The sequence below is a fragment of the Coregonus clupeaformis genome, chromosome 13 (genome assembly GCF_020615455.1).
Source record: "Coregonus clupeaformis isolate EN_2021a chromosome 13, ASM2061545v1, whole genome shotgun sequence".
Taxonomy (NCBI): Eukaryota; Metazoa; Chordata; class Actinopteri; order Salmoniformes; family Salmonidae; genus Coregonus; species Coregonus clupeaformis.
Genome location: NC_059204.1, coordinates 53,636,393 through 53,655,557, shown reverse-complemented (window position 1 = coordinate 53,655,557; position 19,165 = coordinate 53,636,393). Strand labels below are relative to the sequence as shown.

The 19,165-nt window shown below is 45.3% G+C and overlaps 1 protein-coding gene across 1 annotated transcript in view; it reads right to left on the bottom strand.

Moving 5' to 3' along the window:
- The window catches only part of cfap54 (cilia and flagella associated protein 54), a 147,171-nt gene that overhangs the window by 5,783 nt on the left and 122,223 nt on the right, over window positions 1-19,165 (bottom strand). The window contains exons 49-65 of the mRNA XM_045224515.1: window positions 18,379-18,575; window positions 17,790-17,947; window positions 17,530-17,659; window positions 15,551-15,716; window positions 12,470-12,630; window positions 4,393-4,539; window positions 3,998-4,124; window positions 3,676-3,852; window positions 3,439-3,547; window positions 3,205-3,331; window positions 3,006-3,107; window positions 2,753-2,879; window positions 2,337-2,489; window positions 2,049-2,218; window positions 1,725-1,850; window positions 1,419-1,525; window positions 918-1,080 (exon numbers count right to left, since the gene is read on the bottom strand). Of these exons, the coding sequence (XP_045080450.1) occupies window positions 918-1,080; window positions 1,419-1,525; window positions 1,725-1,850; window positions 2,049-2,218; window positions 2,337-2,489; window positions 2,753-2,879; window positions 3,006-3,107; window positions 3,205-3,331; window positions 3,439-3,547; window positions 3,676-3,852; window positions 3,998-4,124; window positions 4,393-4,539; window positions 12,470-12,630; window positions 15,551-15,716; window positions 17,530-17,659; window positions 17,790-17,947; window positions 18,379-18,575 (2,447 nt within the window). The remainder of the gene's footprint in view (window positions 1-917; window positions 1,081-1,418; window positions 1,526-1,724; window positions 1,851-2,048; window positions 2,219-2,336; window positions 2,490-2,752; window positions 2,880-3,005; window positions 3,108-3,204; window positions 3,332-3,438; window positions 3,548-3,675; window positions 3,853-3,997; window positions 4,125-4,392; window positions 4,540-12,469; window positions 12,631-15,550; window positions 15,717-17,529; window positions 17,660-17,789; window positions 17,948-18,378; window positions 18,576-19,165) is intronic.

Below are 19,165 nucleotides of genomic sequence, written 5' to 3'. Positions count from 1 at the left end.
TGTGTTACTGATGGTAGGCTTTGTTACTTTGGTCCCAGCTCTCTGCAGGTCATTCACTAGGTTCCCCGTGTGGTTCTGGGATTTTTGCTCACCGTTCTTGTGATCATTTGGACCCCACGGGGTGAGATCTTGCGTGGAGCCCCAGATCGAGGGAGATTATCAGTGGTCTTGTATGTCTTCCATTTCCTAATAATTGCTCCCACAGTTGATTTCTTCAAACCAAGCTGCTTACCTATTGCAGATTCAGTCTTCCCAGCCTGGTGCAGGTCTACAATTTTGTTTCTGGTGTCCTTTGACAGCTCTTTGGTCTTGGCCATAGTGGAGTTTGGAGTGTGACTGTTTGAGGTTGTGGACAGGTGTCTTTTATACTGATAACAAGTTCAAACAGGTGCCATTAATACAGGTAATGAGTGGAGGACAGAGGAGCCTCTAAAAGAAGAAGTTACAGGTCTGTGAGAGCCAGAAATCTTGCTTGTTTGTAGGTGACCAAATACTTATTTTCCACCATAATTTGCAAATAAATTCATAAAAAATCCTACAATGTGATTTTCTGGATTTTTCTTTTCTCAATTTGTCTGTCATAGTTGACGTGTACCTATTATGAAAATTACAGGCCTCTCTCATCTTTTTAAGTGGGAGAACTTGCACAGTTGGTGGCTGACTAAATACTTTTTTTCCCCACTGTATCTGTGACCAACATATGCATATCTGTATGCCCAGTCATGTGAAATCCAGAGATTAGGGCCTAATGAATTTATTTTAATTGTTGCGTTTATTTTTGTTCAGTGTATTAAGGTATCTTTACTTTTACTCAAGTATGACAATTGAGTGCTTTTTCCATCACTGTTAACATGTGTGAATGTGGATATAAGGCATGGAATAAGGCGTGTCAGAGCCGTAACCAGTACCACACAGACCTGTATGGGAGGGCTGGAGGTAACAGCCTTGTCTGGGATCTTGGTGCGGCGTTGCCTCTCCATCTTGGGGCTGGGGGAGGAGGGGGCGCTACTGGCAGCAGGCGGAGAGGAGATGTTACCCCCAACACAGGCTGAGGCCAGCTGAGCATGGACCGTGCACAGTCTAGAGAAGAACACATGGGGTGGTGCTGGTGGTCACAGAGGTTACATTACATTTAGTTAGCTATATAAGATTCATTTAATGTAGATGCTGTTCTTCATAGTTAAATACGGTTAGTGAATTCAACTGAAGTAGATAAGACAAAAGGGTTTAGGGAGAGATACTGTAAGAGATACTGTAAGAATTATTACAGAGAGAATGGATACAGATGTGGCCAGTCCCATATCCACTTCCAGCTCCTAAACTAACCATATTAGCCACTCGTTAGACGCTACAATATGGTGATAGCTCCATCTCGCCCCTAGCACCTAGGCTGCTGTACATGGAAAGCAGTTACCTACTTTGCCATGCTGACGAGTTTCTGTCCACACTGCAGCTCTATGACAGCGCAGGCTGTTGCCCTCATGGCCGACAGTGGCACTTTGTTCAGACCAAACAGCAGCATGACCTGACGAACACAGAGAGAAACGGAGAAACACTGTCAAAGACAACCCTGTAAGGCAGTGGTTACCAACCTGTTTGGCGTGACAATAAGTGACTAGGAGTTGGTAAGATAGCACAAACAGATCTGAGACCAGGCTAGCTAATTTTATGGTTGATGACTGTGTGTGGTTAGATGAAGAGTGTGTGTGTGTTGTGTATTGTACCGTGTCCGTGTCTTCCTGGGTGGGGCTGAGAGCAGGCCGGTGCCACTGGATACACAGCTGCTTCCTGTCAGCAAAGGACCAGGGGTACATCTGAGCTCCCATAGTGCCTCTCACTGTGGGACACATCTTTAACACACACACAAACATCAACATACAACAGCATTCAATTCACACCTCAACTGTGGATAACCCCAGAAGGCAGCCTTCAGATTCAAGGTGATGAAGCCAGGGCTAACTTGAATAAACATCCCAGTACAAGCCATGGTACAGTATATGCATGCATCTCTTTAGGATTCAGCCCATACTGTCTATTAGTGTGTGTACCTGTATAATCTGTGGCTGCATGATGATTTCAGTGGGTGGTTCAGGGGCGCAGCAGGACTCTCTGTAGGCCACCATGTGGGAACAGAAGAAGGTCTGGAGCTGAACCAACCTCAGCGCCAAACTACTGTCTTCTGACTGGGACACCAGGCCCTCCACACACTGGGGCACCACTGGAACACACACACACACGTAGGCAAGCACGCAGGCACACACAGAGATAAACATCTCTGAACGTCAGTTAACAAAATTATTTACTGTGATACACACACACAGCTCTGTGTAGTGTACCTGGGCGCATGGCGATGTGCTGCAGGTTGAACAGGTGTTTGTAGTAGCGGGACAGGTGGACCCATGTGAGTTGGGAGCGTTTCCTGCTGCTCAGCCCAGGATCAAGCTCTGGAGACGGGCTGGAGACAGTCCTCATCATCACGTCTATCCCTCCTGGTAGAGTCACACAACACACAGACAGACATTACAAATATGGTAACCAGCACTGTTGCGATTTCCATAAAGGCACCCAACAAGGCATGATATCTCCTTTCCTCATAAAGAGGAGAGAACATTACAGAACTGCTAACGATGTAGATCACAATCTAACACGAACACGACTTTTATAATGGCTGTTATTGTAAGACTAGATGTAGCCCTGGCTAAAGGACATAATGGTAGTAGTGGTGGTAGTGTAGTGGGGGATGTTTGTTTACCACAGGGGTTGAGCAGGTCGTTGGAGGCAAAGTCAGGCAGGACCTTGAGGGAGATGAGAGGCAGGTGTCCTCCTTTAGCTCCGGTACTACCACACAGCTGGCTACATGTGGACATGGCTTCAGACGCCTGAGGAACACACACAACATTATGTGTGTGTGTGTGTGTGTGTGTGTGTGTGTGTGTGTGTGTGTGTGTGTGTGTGTGTGTGTGTGTGTGTGTGTGTGTGTGTTTGTGTGTGTTCAGTCTATTTACCTTAGTAGCAGCTCTAACAGAGACCCAGTAGAGCAATAAGTAGGCCTCCCCTGGAGTCAGGCCTCTGTTCAGAGTAGTCCTGACACGCTTCCAACCTGGAGGCTGAAAAGAGACAAACACACACACGCCATGATGCAGGCATACACATACATACTCCTCTCAATAGAAAAATACTGCCCTGCGGAAGCACAACAGGTACCTTCAGTATGGCCTTTTTAGGTGGTGAAGGTGGGACGGGGTTCTGCTGGTCCTGAGGTGCTGGGCTGCTCTGCTCCCACTGGTGCAGGTACACTAAGGCCATCTCCAGATAACACTTACGGATCAGCCTGACACACACAACACACATGCTTCAGTCAAACAAGCACACTGGTGTTTGAGGAGTTCCGTATACTACTCTCAAAGATGACCATACACACTACTGTAGGTGACTTACTGTAGATTGTGACTCTGGGACAGAGAGATATTGATGCTCTCCAGTAGTGTCACTGCAACTGTCTGAGGCTGGAAGTCACTGAGAGACATCAGACAGCGCTCCACCATCCCTGGACACACACACACCAAAGATCATCCAACTAAGGTCACTCTGACATTCAATGAGCAGATTGATACACATATGCACACATACATATCTCATCTCGTGATTGAATAAGGTTGGAAATAAATGTCTTACCCTTGCAGTAGAGGATATCAGCCTCCAGCTGTCTGTCTCTGGTAGCACAGGCCTGGGAAAGGAGCAGGGCTGACTGCAGCACCTCCTGAGCACACACCCAGGGGGTAGAGGAGCTTGTGGGGCTAGACACGCTGGAGGCAGGGGCGCTGGTCATGGCCTGTACAGCCAAGCAGTGACCTGTAAGAACAGATAGAGAGACTGATTAAGTGATTGTTCATAAGATAGGTCCACATACAGGTAGGTCTGGCATCTTCAAGGACCTATGTGTATTACAGTTACTGGGTTGAAACGTTTGAGAACTGTGGTACAGTATGAATCATACCCAGGCGCATGGTGGCCTTGGCCAGTAGTGGGAGATGTGGGAGGTAGATGTTAGAGAGACCAGGGGCTGGAGGGAGGATTACTCTGCCACTCTCTCCCAATGACACACTCTCCCCCAACACACACAGCTGAGAAGAGACAATACACACACATTAAGAAAAATCAGTGTTCCGACTGTAATACAGGCAGTCAGGTAAGTTAATCGAGGGACAATGCAAAGAAATAATGAACAAGAGAGTGGTGGAGAGGAGAGACAAGGATTTATTTGTAATTTTTCTGAGTTAACCATACTTCGATTCGAGCCTGTTGTGGTTCAGAAAAAAAGTTCAGAAAATAAGACCGTGGTTGGAGTCATGAGGGGAGAAAGAGAAGTTGGAGGGACTATGTCTGACAGACCTGTTGCTGTAGTAGTTTCTGTGTGAGGAGGTGTAGGGCCTGGCTGCCTGTCCCTCTCAGATCACTGAGCAGTAGAGTGGCCTGGGCCAACGTTACACTGGAGCCAGGAGGCAGACAGGAGTGACCCGACAGAAGACTCACTGCCTCCTGTAGTACACAACACATTCATAAGTCTACTTGTATGTGTAGATTAGTGTATACACTAGTAAAGAATGTGTGTATAAATATGATGTACTGTAAGTGACTGAGTGGTCGGTATGGAATTATAGAAAGATTTTTACACAGACTAGACAATATTATACAGACTACAGATTTGATCAATCGTAATGTAGTGTTGCACGTTTGACCGAAGTTTCTGATACTACAACATGAAAAACGGTTCGGTACTAGCATTTTTTGTTAATTTCGGTACTTCAATCAAATGTGTCTCACGTAGTATACTGACTGAGAGAATCACATCTGTCTAGTAATTTGTCCGAATTTTCTCAAGCCTACTACAAAATTCGCAGTAGTAGGCTAGGTTTCTTATAGTAGGCTAGCTAGCTACCTGCTCTTGGGCATGCAATGGTGAGTCAGCTGACATAGCGCAAGCCACTTTTGAAACGCAAGGAGTGGGGGAGAAAACAGAGTTATAGGGCCTCTGCCAACAAAACGAGTAACGAACAGCAAAATCCGACAACCCCATAGTAGAATAGTTTAACTATTTACCTAGTCAGCTTGTTGTTGTGCGTTCCATGTGAGAAATAAATATTCCTCTCGAGGCGCAATCATGTTGCGAGTGCAACAGGGAGAGAGCCATACATTCTGATAAGAAAATGTTGTGCATTGACTTTGTGATTATTAAAAGGCTTATGGCACTTATGAGCGGTTAATAGCTGTCACGATCGAGGTAAGGAGTAGACCAAGGCGCAGCGTGATGAACAAACATGACTTTAATTAGTTAAAGCGTCAAAAATACAAAACAAAACACGACTCGTGACGTCCACGGTATCAATGACCGAACACGGAACAAAAACCCACAAACCCAAAGAGAAAACAGACAGTTTAAATATGGCTCCCAATCAGAGACAACCAGCCAACAGCTGACACTCGTTGCCTCTGATTGGGAGTCACTCAGGCCAACATAGAAATAAACAACCTAGAACACCCAACATAGAAACAGAACACATAGAATGAACACACCCTGGCTCAACATAATGAGTCCCAGAGCCAGGGTGTGACAGTACCCCCCCCTAAAGGCGCGGACTGCGACCGCGCCTCAACTAAACAAAACAGGGGAGGGCTGGGCGGGCATACCTCCTCGGCGGCGGTTCTGGCTCCGGCCTTGACCACCACCCTCCAATACACCCCCCATAGCGCCCCTGGTCCAGTCTGGCCCCGCCGGCTGGAGCCGAACTGGACTTAGCAGGAGCGGTCAGCTTCAGCTCCATAGTGGAGCAGTTGACCGGTACCTTACCAGGCACCGGTGACCCAGGCACGGGTTGTGCTGGACTGACGACGCGCACCCCTGGCTTGGTGCGTGGAGGAGGAACGGGCCTTACCAGGCTGACGACGCGCACCCCTGGCTTGGTGCGTGGAGGAGTGACGGGCCTTACCAGGCTGACGACTCGCACCCCTGGCTTGGTGCGTGGAGGAGGGACGGGCCTTACCAGGCTGACGACTCGCACCCCTGGCTTGGTGCGTGGAGGAGGAACGTGCCTTACCAGGCTGACTTCTCGCACCCCTGGCTTAGTGCGAGTGGCAGGAACAGGCCGGGCCGGGCTGGCGACTCGCACCCCTGGCTTGGTGCGTGGAGCAGGGACAGGCCGGACTGGGCTGGCGACGCACACCGTAGGCTTGGTGCGTGGAGGAGGGACGGGCCTTACCAGGCTGACGACTCGCACCCCTGGCTTGGTGCGTGGAGGAGGAACGGGCCTTACCAGGCTGACTTCTCGCACCCCTGGCTTAGTGCGAGTGGCAGGAACAGGCCGGGCCGGGCTGGCGACTCGCACCCCTGGCTTGGTGCGTGGAGCAGGGACAGGCCGGACTGGGCTGGCGACGCACACCGTAGGCTTGGTGCGTGGAGCAGGGACAGGCCGGGCTGGGCTGTCGACGCACACCGTAGGCTTGGTGCGTGGAGCAGGGACAGGCCGGACCGGGCTGGCGACGCACACCGTAGGCTTGGTGCGTAGAGCAGGGACAGGCCGGACTGGGCTGGCGACGCACACCGTAGGCTTGGTGCGTGGAGCAGGGACAGGCCGAACCGGGCTGTGGAGACGGATAGGAGCCCTGGAGTGAAGAGCGGCCACCACCCGTCCTGGCTGAATGCCTACCCTCACACACTCTGTGTGAGGCATCCGCACAGGACGTACAGGGCGGTGTATCCGTAACCTGGTGGCCTCCAGAATCCGCCCCTCTTTTGCCTCCGTCAGCCCCGTCGTCCATGCCGTGTGCCCCCCTAAAAAATTTTCTGGGGTTGCCTCTCGACCGCCCGGCAGCGACCCTGATCACGCCGTTGCTCCTCTCTACGGCGCGCCTCCACCGTCTCTTCTCCCGGCGCTTCCTCCCATGTCCAGCCCAAGAGCTGCCCCTGGACACGCTGCTTGGTCGTTGCATGGTGGGTTTTTCTGTCACGATCGAGGTAAGGAGTAGACCAAGGCGCAGCGTGATGAACAAACATGACTTTAATTAGTTAAAGCGTCAAAAATACAAAAACAAAACACGACTCGTGACGTCCACGGTATCAATGACCGAACACGGAACAAAAACCCACAAACCCAAAGAGAAAACAGACAGTTTAAATATGGCTCCCAATCAGAGACAACCAGCCAACAGCTGACACTCGTTGCCTCTGATTGGGAGTCACTCAGGCCAACATAGAAATAAACAACCTAGAACACCCAACATAGAAACAGAACACATAGAATGAACACACCCTGGCTCAACATAATGAGTCCCAGAGCCAGGGTGTGACAATAGCAACCATAGTCTAAGCTTTAATTTATAAAGTCTATCTTAGCCAGAGATGTAAAGTGAAATCCTGTATAATTCTATGAGTAGCCTATAGTGTAAATGATCTTTACCAATAGACGTACAAAATTATGAACGTGTAGTCAATCAAATAATTACTCTATAAACTAGGAATACACACAGGAGGCTTTCTAACAAGATTCTCAAAGTATGAGTGAATTCAGTGCCCTTCTAACCAAATTCTAGAGGGAACTCACCCCCAACCTGAATTAGCATGACTTTGAACCCTGCTGCAGGAAAACAGAAGGCAGGACAACACACCCAAATTCTAATCTAATTAATTCAATTTAAATGATGACCCCCCAGTACCACCACCTCGTCTCACTGAAGAACGATGAAGGCAAAACTGAGGAGTACAATTACAGTACCATGGTCTAAGAGAGAGTCGACATGAATGAGTAGTGCCGAGGGCAGGTGGGTCACGAGAGGAATGACAGACATAAACATTTGTATGTGATCATGTATTAGTGTAACAGAGTTAAAAAAGTTCCGTAAACTCAATGTCGCGGATGGAGCCATCCAATTGGTACCTTTTGGGTAGCTCAAACTGTTGGTATGTTGTCAAGGAGGATGGTCACGTGTGTTTGCGAGCAGAGGATCACTGGTTTAAGCCCATTGTGGGAGATGGACAGTGGAGGAAGATACACTGTTTTTGCATTAGCACTACATACCTGATTCAAATCATCTTGATAAGTTGATCATTTGAATGGGCTGTGTAGTGCTAGGTCCCCAAGAACAGGATTAAGAAACACTGTTCTATATAGACTAATCACATTCCCCCCACCTCACCTCTACCTGGCTACCGTACGTAGACATGATCCAACTCTTTGAACACATTAACTATACTTCATTGAATGTTTGTAGGGTGTACCTGTTAGCTTTCTTTGCCGACCACAAGCATGTAGTTTAGATATGAGAGCATTGCTTGGTTTTTAAAACGTTTCAGTGTTGCTACAGTTTGCAAACAAAGTAATTTATGTTTTTCAGGTGATTCTCTAGGGGACTCTAGTCCTCAGAATGTAATTAGTTTAGTTAGCTGGGGCTGGGGAAAAGGTGTGAGACCAATCAGGCCCCTGAGTGCTGGAGTACCACGATGAAGATGACCAGATCGAGATGGAATCAACAGCTTGATCTGATACAGGGCTCTCCTGGAGTTACCGAATGGTAGGTTTTCTCCAACCCTAAACTAGCGCACCTGATTCTAATAACTATCTGGTTAATACACTACAAAAGGGTAACACTCCATGAGATCTTAACCTCCATCTAGCCCCCCCACCCTTTTATATTGTAACCTCTCTTCCTCTACTATAGCAGTCATTGGTGATTGGACTGAGAGGGATGTAAACAGAGACAGCTTGCAGCTACCACATTCAACAATGTGTGATTAATTCACCATTACATCATCATTTAAAATAAAGTGAATAATCTTTGTTTCATGTTCTTGTTTGTGCTAAGGAGGTCCAGTAGGTTAATATGAATAGTACTGATGATTGTATTACAATCATGTTTGGAAGGTTGACTTGAGTGAAATATTATGTTTTTTTTATGTTTCGGTATTGTAATACTTTCTGTAACTGGTCTCATCACTTGTTGCTTGCATTTCAAAAGTTGTTTATGAAGCCTTTTGGGGCCCTTAGCGAGATTTGGTTGGGGGGGCCCCCGACCTACATTTTACATTTGAGTAATTTAGCAGATGGTCTTATCCAAAGCGACATACAGGAGCAATTAGGGTTAAGTGCCTTACTCAAGGGCACATCAAATGTTTTGGGTCGGGGCCCCTAAGCGACCGCTTATGTCACTTATGCCTAGAACCGGGGCCCTGATTACACAATTGCCAGAAAGTCAGGATAAATCAGGCTAAGATACTGCAACATAAGTCAACAGCCATCTATGTATGATTTTGTGATGAGACTCCAAATAATATTGGACATATGGCCAAAGAGTAGCTAATACCGACAATCAAGGTAAGAATAGATATAGCTATAACGTTCTACTTACGTTTGATGAAACTGTCACGACATTATGCTATTATATGTCATTTAAGAGCATCGTTTTGATTAGCTAACGTAGCTAACTAGCTAGCTACGTACAGTTGAGAGGTAGGTTAGATTAAACAAAATGAACGTTTTTAGCCGATCTGAGCTCATGCCTGTTAGATAGTTCATCTGCCTTGAATTTAACTGTGACTATGGCTGAGATAATTGAACAAAATAAGTATGTTGAGGGTCAATGTTGTCCAGGTACAACGAGTTAGCTAGATAGTTAGCATACTTGTGCCATAAGTGGGCTGCTCGGAAGAGAAATTAACCCGGGAGCCTGGCTAGCAAGCAAGCTAGCTGGCTAGCAAGCAACTGACGTTTCAACGTCAACTAATGAAACCGATACAATTTCAATAATGTATGCTATCTGGCTTGAATTCAATTTTGATGGCTTAGATGTGGCTGAGAACAAAAATATATTGAGTGTCAATGACATCGGGATATAATGTTGTGTAGCTAGGTAATGTTGTTAGGAGAGGAGAGTGGCTAGGTTTCAGCTTTGCGTAACAGCTCGGTACATAAAACATATAGATTTTCAATGAGGGCATGCTGCATTTCTCACTTTGAATTAGACTGTATGATCTGTAATACTAATGTTGTCTATCTTTTTCTGTTTCACCTTCAAAAAATAAATAATATTAGCCTGTTAGCCCCCATGTAATTTTGTTAATTTAGTTAGCTTACCTTCATTCTTTCCTGTAAAATAAAAAATGTTTTTTAATTACATCAACACCTTCCTCTGATATTCGAACGGAAGGCACTTCTGATATGTAATCTTTCTTGGTCATTTGAGTGTCACGGTTGACAATATAGTGGATTTTCTTAAATGTCTTCGAAAATACATACGGGAGAATGGAAAATCTCAATACATCTTTCCAGCAAGAAAACTAGCGAGCGGATCGCGGCGCCATCTGCTGACCATTTAGGGAACCGGTGTGCCAAATTTCATTCCGTAATATGAGTATTGACTGAGAAATGACTAGGGGAAAAACTCACTTTAACTCACTCAAAGCCTAATGCATACTTCAGCCTATTTATTTTGCCATTATGCTGCATCAGTTAGGCTACAGACGACAATGCTTAATGCTAATAACACACCTGCTTGATAATATGAACCATGTTTAGGCAATGGTAAAAGTATATTTTTACCAATATGTTATTAGGGAAATTTCTGTGGAAATGAGAACTTACCTTCTCACAGTATTTCTACAAAAAAGTTATCCTCGCTTTCTTTTTTTGCTGTGGATTCGAGTATCATTTTGGAAAAATACTAAACCTGGTATTGGTATCAAAGTCAAAATTCTGGTATCGTGACAGCACTATTGTAATGTGAGAGTGTGTATACAGTGAGGGAAAAAAGTATTTGATCCCCTGCTGATTTTGTACATTTGCCCACTGACAAAGAAATGATCAGTCTATAATTTTAATGGTAGGTTTATTTGAACAGTGAGAGACAGAATAACAACAACAAAAAAATCCAGAAAAACGCATGTCAAAAATGTTATCAATTGATTTGCATTTTAATGAGGGAAATAAGTATTTGACCCCTCTGCAAAACATGACTTAGTACTTGGTGGCAAAACCCTTGTTGACAATCACAGAGGTCAAACGTTTCTTGTTGTTGGCCACCAGGTTTGCACACATCTCAGGAGGGATTTTGTCCCAGTCCCCTTTGCAGATCTTCTCCAAGTCATTAAGGTTTCGAGGCTGACGTTTGGCAACTCGAACCTTCAGCTCCCTCCACAGATTTTATATGGGATTAAGGTCTGGAGACTGCCTAGGCCACTCCAGGACCTTAATGTGCTACTTCTTGAGCCACTCCTTTGTTGCCTTGGCCGTGTGTTTTGGGTCATTGTCATGCTGGAATACCCATCCACGACCCATTTTCAATGCCCTGGCTGAGGGAAGGAGGTTCTCACCCAAGATTTGACTGTACATGGCCCCGTCCATCGTCCCTTTGATGCGGTGAAGTTGTCCTGTCCCCTTAGCAGAAAAACACCCCCAAAGCATAATGTTTCCACCTCCATGTTTGACGGTGGGGATGGTGTTCTTGGGGTCATAGGCAGCATTCCTCCTCCTCCAAACACGGCGAGTTGAGTTGATGCCAAAGAGCTCCATTTTGGTCTCATCTGATCACAACACTTTCACCCAGTTCTCCTCTGAATCATTCAGATGTTCATTGGCAAACTTCAGACGGGCATGTATATGTGCTTTCTTGAGCAGGGGGACCTTGCGGGCGCTGCCGGATTTCAGTCCTTCACGGCGTAGTGTGTTACCAATTGTTTTCTTGGTGACTATGGTCCCAGCTGCCTTGAGATCATTGACAAGATCCTCCCGCGTAGTTCTGGGCTGATTCCTCACCGTTCTCATGATCATTGCAACTCCACGAGGTGAGATCTTGCATGGAGCCCCAGGCCGAGGGAGATTGACAGTTATTTTGTGTTTCTTCCATTTGCGAATAATCGCACCAACTGTTGTCACCTTCTCACCAAGCTGCTTGGTGATGGTCTTGTAGCCCATTCCAGCCTTGTGTAGGTCTACAATCTTGTCCCTGACATCCTTGGAGAGCTCTTTGGTCTTGGCCATGGTGGAGAGTTTGGAATCTGATTGATTGATTGCTTCTGTGGACAGGTGTCTTTTATACAGGTAACAAGCTGAGATTAGGAGCACTCTCTTTAAGAGTGTGCTCCTAATCTCAGCTCGTTACCTGTATAAAAGACACCTGGGAGCCAGAAATCTTTCTGATTGAGAGGGGGTAAAATACTTATTTCCCTCATTAAAATGAAAATCAATTTATAACATTTTTGACATGCGTTTTTTCTGGATTTTTGTTGTTGTTATTCTGTCACTCACTGTTCAAATAAACCTACCATTAAAATTATAGACTGATCATTTATTTGTCAGTGGGCAAACGTACAAAATCAGCAGGGGATCAAATACTTTTTTCCCTCACTGTAGATATCAATAAGAATGTGTGACCTGTAGCAGTAAGGTGTGTGTGTGTGTGTGTGTGTGTGGTTGTTAGCTACCTGTAGCAGTGAGGTGCTGTTCTCGCGGGGCAGTCCTCTGTGTGTGTCCAGTCTAGCCCCTTGGAGGAGAAACAGGGCTCTGGTGTCTGGGTCTCCCCACACCTCAGCCTCCTGTAGACCCTCCTTCAACAGCTTTGTGGCCACCACACTGCTGTCCATACCTACGTACGCACATGCACACGCACACAGGATAGTGTAAGTCACACACATACCTAAATGTAACCTGTCCAGACTTTTGTAAGATACATAGAGTGCATTCGGAAAGTATTCAGACCTCTTGACTATTTCCACATTTTGTTACGTCACAGCCTTATTTTAAAATGCATTAAATTGTTTTTCCCCCCTCATCAACCTACACACAATCCCCCATAATGACAAAGCAAAAACTTGTCAACAGTGAACTTTTTTGCAAAATTATAAAAAATACAAAACTGAAATATTACATTTACATAAGTATTCAGACCCTTTACTCAGTGCTTTGTTGAAGCACCTTTGGCAGCGATTACAGCCTTGAGTCTTCTTGGGTATGACGCTACAAGCTTGGCATACCTGTATTTGGGGAGTTTCTCCCATTCTTCTCTGCAGATCCTCTCAAGCTCTGTCAGGTTGGATGGGGAGCGTCGCTGCACTACCATGCTTCACTGTCAGGATGGTGACAGGTTTCCTCCAAACGTGACACTGGGCATTCAAGCCAAAGAGTTCAATCTTGGTTTCATCAGACCAGAGAATCTTGTTTCTCATGGTCTGAGTCCTTTAGGTGCCTTTTGGCAAACTCCAAGTGGGCTGTCATGTGCCTTTTACTGAAGAGTGGCTTCCGTCTGGTCACTCTACCATAAAGGCCTGATTGGTGGAGTGCTGCAGAGATGGTTGTCCTTCTGGAAGGTTCTCCCATCTCCACAGAGAAACTCGGGTTCCACAGAGAAACAAGGCCCTTCTCCCCGATTGCTCAGTTTGGCCGGGCGGCCAGCTCTAGGAAGAGTCTTGGTGGTTCCAAACTTCTTCCGTTTAAGAATGATGGAGGCCACTGTGTTCTTGGGGACTTTTAATGCTACAGAAATGTTTTGGTACCCTTCCCCAGATTTCTGCCTCGACACATTCCTGTCTCGGAGCTCTACGGACAATTCCTTTGACGTCATGGCTTGGTTTTTGCTCTGACATGCACTATCAACTGTGGGACCTTATATAGACAGGTGTGTGCCTTTCCAAATCATGTCCAATCAATTGAATTTACCACAGATGGACTCCAATCAAGTTGTAGAAACATCTCAAGGATGATCAATGGAAACAAGATGCACCTGAGCTCAATTTCGAGTCTCATAGCAAATGGTCTGAATACTTATGTAAATATTATTATTATTAATTTTTTGTAAATTTGCAAAAAAAATCTTAAAACCTGTTTTTGCTTTGTTATTATGGGGTATTGTGTGTAGATTAATGAGGGGGGGGAAATGATGTAATCAATTTCCGAATAAGGCTGTAATGTAACAAAATGTGGAAAAAGTCAAGGGGTCTGAATACATTCCGAATGCACTGTATTTCGGGGAAAATGTACCATACACATACAGAGCAACAATATTATAAAATAAAGAGGTGGAGTGTAAGTCGATATGAGGTGCAGGGCTTGACATTAACTTTTTTAGCCATTTGTCCTTCGGACAAGTAGGACTGATTTTTTACTTGCCTGAGCCAAGTCACTTGGGCACCATGGGCCAAAAAGGTGTTGTATGATGCAAGGAACCACTTCACAAAATAACATTCATTATTATCACTGGTATTGGCAATGGAAGGCTGCTGGTCTCTGATGCCATGTATTATATCTCCTGCCGTTGTGGCCTTGAGAAAGACACTCCCCACAAAGTCAAATACTGCACTAATTGGCTACTGTATCAAACACGTGTGGTCGTCAACCCTCCATCTGGAGAGCTACTGGGTGTGCAGGCTTTTGACCCAACCCTGCTCAAACACACCAGTCAGCTTATCAAGATGCTGTTGAGCAGCTGATTTTTTACAATGTGGTGTGTTTGAGCAGGGCTGGAGAAAAAGCCTGCACACCCAGTAGCTCTCCTGGAGGATGGTTGGCCACCCTGCAACATTACATTTACAACCAAATACTTTTGTTTTTATAAAATAATTCCCTCATTCAATGAACCAGGGATTAAATGGCCACAGTGGACGAGGTACCTAACTAAGATATTTATCTATTTGTAAGGCTAAAATATTCAGTGTTCAGGGGAGATCTTGACAGAATAGGAGTTAAGCAACTTGTCAATTAGGCTATTCTAATAATATTATTTTAACTTTGTCAGAATTACATGGCCAGTATTGAATAAAGGAGAATCCTAGCCAATTTTGAGCGCTTGAGAGACGGTTGAATAACCGGAGTATTCAGCATTGGCTTGATCAACTGCGTGTTGGCCATTTGCGGTTATACACGAGCACCCGTATCAACTGCGTGTTGGCCAATTGCGGTTATACACGAGTGCCGGTGGAAAGTTATTTTAGGACATCAGACATGACAGTGACATTAATCCATGCTACTCACTAAATAGTTAACCAGCCAAACTACACAATATGTTTTGAATTGGCTAGTCTATATCATTATTTTACATGCTGAGCAATGTCTCTCGCTCTCTCTCTCCTCTGGCAACACCCACTGGCACACACGCAGGTGATGTACACCATGACTTTTCCAGGATTTTCATTGCTGACCAAAAATGTGCTATAACTGGACAAATAACTCACTAACTAGCAATTGAATATCAACATGTGCACACGCAGCTAAGCTGGCTTTGATCTCAAAAACGCATCTCTCGACTGCATGATTGAAAGACAGCTTGTGCCTGTCAATGCATGCCTACAATAATTAACACATCTCATTCGGAAGACTCTTTGATCCAATTCTGATCGGTGTATCATAATTGTTTGATATTGTGATTTTTGCGTGATTCTTTTTACTTTTTATTCGGACAAAATAAATCTATAATCTGCTTGTGCAACTATATATTTTTTTACTTGCCCCGGGCAAGCGGACAGGTGTTACTATCGAGCCCTGAGGTGCAACACACACACAAACACAAGTACCTGGGTAGATGGCAGTGCCAGGGATGTGTGCGACCAGACTGCGTACCACAGCCAGTCTACAGCGGAGCCACAGAGACCGTTCCATCCTCTCTCTGGCCTCTACTGCCTGGGGACAGTCACCTTGCTGTGGGCTGGGGGCATGGTGCTCTGCCTCCCTCATACCCCCCTGGGGAGGGGATACACACACACACACACACACACTCACAACAACAGATACAGTGGCATGCGAAAGTATTCACCCCCCTTGGCATTTTTCCTATTTTGTTGCCTTACAACCTGGAATTAAAATTGATTTTTGGGGGGTTTGTATAATTTGATTTACACAACATGCCTACCACTTTGAAGATGCAACATATATTTTATTGTGAAACAAACAAGAAATAAGACCAAAAAAAACCAGAAAACTTGAGCGTGGATAGAGCTGCAAGTCTCTTGGGGTATGTCTCTATAAGCTTGGAACATCTAGCCACTGGGATTTTTGCCCATTCTTCAAGGCAAAACTGCTCCAGCTCCTTCAAGTTGGATGGGTTCCGCTGGTGTAAAGCAATCTTTAAGTCATACCACAGATTCTCAATTGGATTGAGGTCTGGGCTTTGACTAGGCCATTCCAAGCCATTTAAATGTTTCCCCTTAAATCACTCAAGTGTTGCTTTAGCTGTATGCTTAGGGTCATTGTCCTGCTGGAAGGTGAACCTCTGTCCCAGTCTCAAATCTCTGGAAGACTGAAACAGGTTTCCCTCAAGAATTTCCCTGTATTTAGCGCCATCTATCATTCCTTCAATTCTGACCAGTTTCCTAGTCCCTGCCGATGTTCTCGGGGTGATGAGAGGTTTTGGGTTTGCGCCAGACATAGCGTTTTCCTTGATGGCCAAAAAGCTCAATTTTAGTCTCATCTGACCAGAGTACCTTCTTCCATATGTTTGGGGAGTCTCCCACATGCCTTTTGGCGAACACCAAACGTGTTTGCTTATTTTTTTCTTGAAGCAATGGCTTTTTTCTGACCACTCTTCCGTAAAGCTCAGCTCTGTGGAGTGTACGGCTTAAAGTGGTCCTATGGACAGATACTCCAATCTCCGCTGTGGAGCTTTGCAGCTCCTTCAGGGTAATCTTTGGTCTCTTTGTTGCCTCTCTGATTAATCCCCTCCTTGCCTGGTCCGTGTGTTTTGGTGGGCGGCCCTGTCTTGGCAGGTTTGTTGTGGTGCCATATTATTTCCATTTTTAAATAATGGATTTAATGGTGCTCCGTGGGATGTTCAAAGTTTCTGATATTCTTTTATAACCCAAATCTGATCTGTACTTCTCCACAACTTTGTCCCTGACCTGTTTGGAGAGCTCCTTGGTCTTCATGGTGCCGCTTGCTTGGTGGTGCCCCTTGCTTAGTGGTGTTGCAGACTTTGGGGCCTTTCAGAACAGGTGTATATATACTGAGATCATGTGACAGATCATGTGACACTTAGATTGCACACAGGTGGACTTTATTTAACGAATTATGTGGCTTCTGAAGGTAATTGGTTGCACCAGATCTTATTTAGGGGCTTCATAGCAAAGGGGGTGAATACATATGCACTTTTCCGTTATTTATTTTTTAGAATTTTCTGAAACAAGTAATTTTTTTCATTTCACATCACCAATTTGGACTATTTTGTGTATGTCCATTACATGAATTCCAAATAAAAATCAATTTAAATTACAGGTTGTAATGCAACAAAATAGGAAAAACGCCAAGGGGTATGAATACTTTTGCAAGGCACTGTACACACACAGCTACCTCTAGGTCTTGGCTGGGTCTGAGTGGCAGGGGGAATATAAGGAACCGAATTTCTCAAATGGAACCAAATGGTTTCTTTTGAGTCATGACATAAAACAAAAGAAAATCACTTCATTTTTGTGGGTCAAAATACAATTCTGAAAGATCTAGCTGTGCAAAAAGCATTTTACGGTACAGTTAAGAGAGGTAATTACGAGGTGATTGTAGGTACCTGTTCACTCTTAGGTCTGGACTGTCTTCTGAGGGAAGAGGAGAGGGGTCTGTGGACAGGGGAGGGGCTTCCCCTCAGAGTGATGGGAGAGTTCTGGAGCAGACTCATAGCAGACACTGCCATGTCAGCACTGCAAAGAATAAACAGACAGAATTTTGATAGATGGTTGGATGGATGGATGGATGGATGGATGGGTGGATAGAGGAATGGATGGATGAATACAAACACATTTACACACAGGACATAGCCCTGTACCTCACCTGTAAGCGGTTTTGCCCTGCTGCAGGTAGAGGTTAGACAGTAGCAGGTAGGTGTCTATAGCCAGCTCCAGTTCCTCAGGGTCAGAGTGGGGCTGAGAGGAGAGACAGAGCTGCAGCTGGGGGCTCAGGAGACGACACACCTCTCTCAGCAGTAACGCCTACATGGGAGTGGAGAGGTTAGGGTTGGAGGTAGACGCAGTGTCTCCACACAGACAGAAAATACAAGTATGGAAAACTCTTGCAAGTTATATTTGAGCATTTTAACAGATGCTCTTCTCCACATTGACTTCAGGCTGAATCAATCAGATAATGCAATTCTTAAAGAGTAAAACGTTAAACAATTACTTTAAAAAACATGACTGGTGCATGGTTTGGTGGGTGTCACCTAATGTAGAGTGCAAAAGGTATTCACACTCAAACTATGAAAAGGAAAAATCCAAGAAGGCCGAGATGCAAATATATACTTAATTTAATCCATCCTCGGAAGAATACAAAAAGGTGAAAGTGCTAAAACAAATGTCACCTAATGACTTTCTATTTCACCTAATGTGCACTCTACACAGAGACACACAACCAGAGACACACAAACCTTGACTTTGCTGAGGGTGAGCTTGTCTTTCTGGGGGTCGAGGTGCAGTCCTTTGGGCTCCCTGGTCTTCCTGGTTGGGGAGCCACCGTGTGACTTGTCACTGTCACTATCCCTCTCTCCGGGGGGAGAGTTAGGGATACCTGGGGTACTGGATGTCCTCCTCACAACACTGCAACGCACCGCCCCATCTGAGATATCTGGAGAATATCAACAAACAATATTATACAGTCCTACTGTGCATCCCCCTGCCATTACTGTTCAGAAGTGTTCATCAAAAGACATCAGTGTTTTTCTAGATCCTCTTGGAAACAAGTCTTGAATCTCCTTTATGTCCCTGACTAGCAGTGGGATCATACAGCTGCAGGGATGTGAACGAGACAGACATAAACAAACATTAAGGGGGAAATGTCCACCAGTTAATTCTAATGGCAATATACTGATGAAAGAGATAAGTGGATAGATTTTTAGGGAATTTGGCCGTACGTCCAACCGGCCTCACAACCACAGACCACGTGTAAGGACGTGTAAGGACGTCCTCATCAGGCATCTTCACCTGCGGAATCGTCTGAGACCAGCCACCCGGACAGCTGATGAAACTGTGGGTTTGCACAACCGAAGAATTTCTGCACAAACTGTCAGAAACCGTCTCAGATGGGTGCTCATTGTCCTCACCAGTCTTGTCCTGACTGCAGTTTGGCGTCATAACCAACTTAAGTGAGGTTATGGTATGGGCAGGCATAAGATTCGGACAACGAACTCAATTGCATTTTATCGATGGCAATTTGAA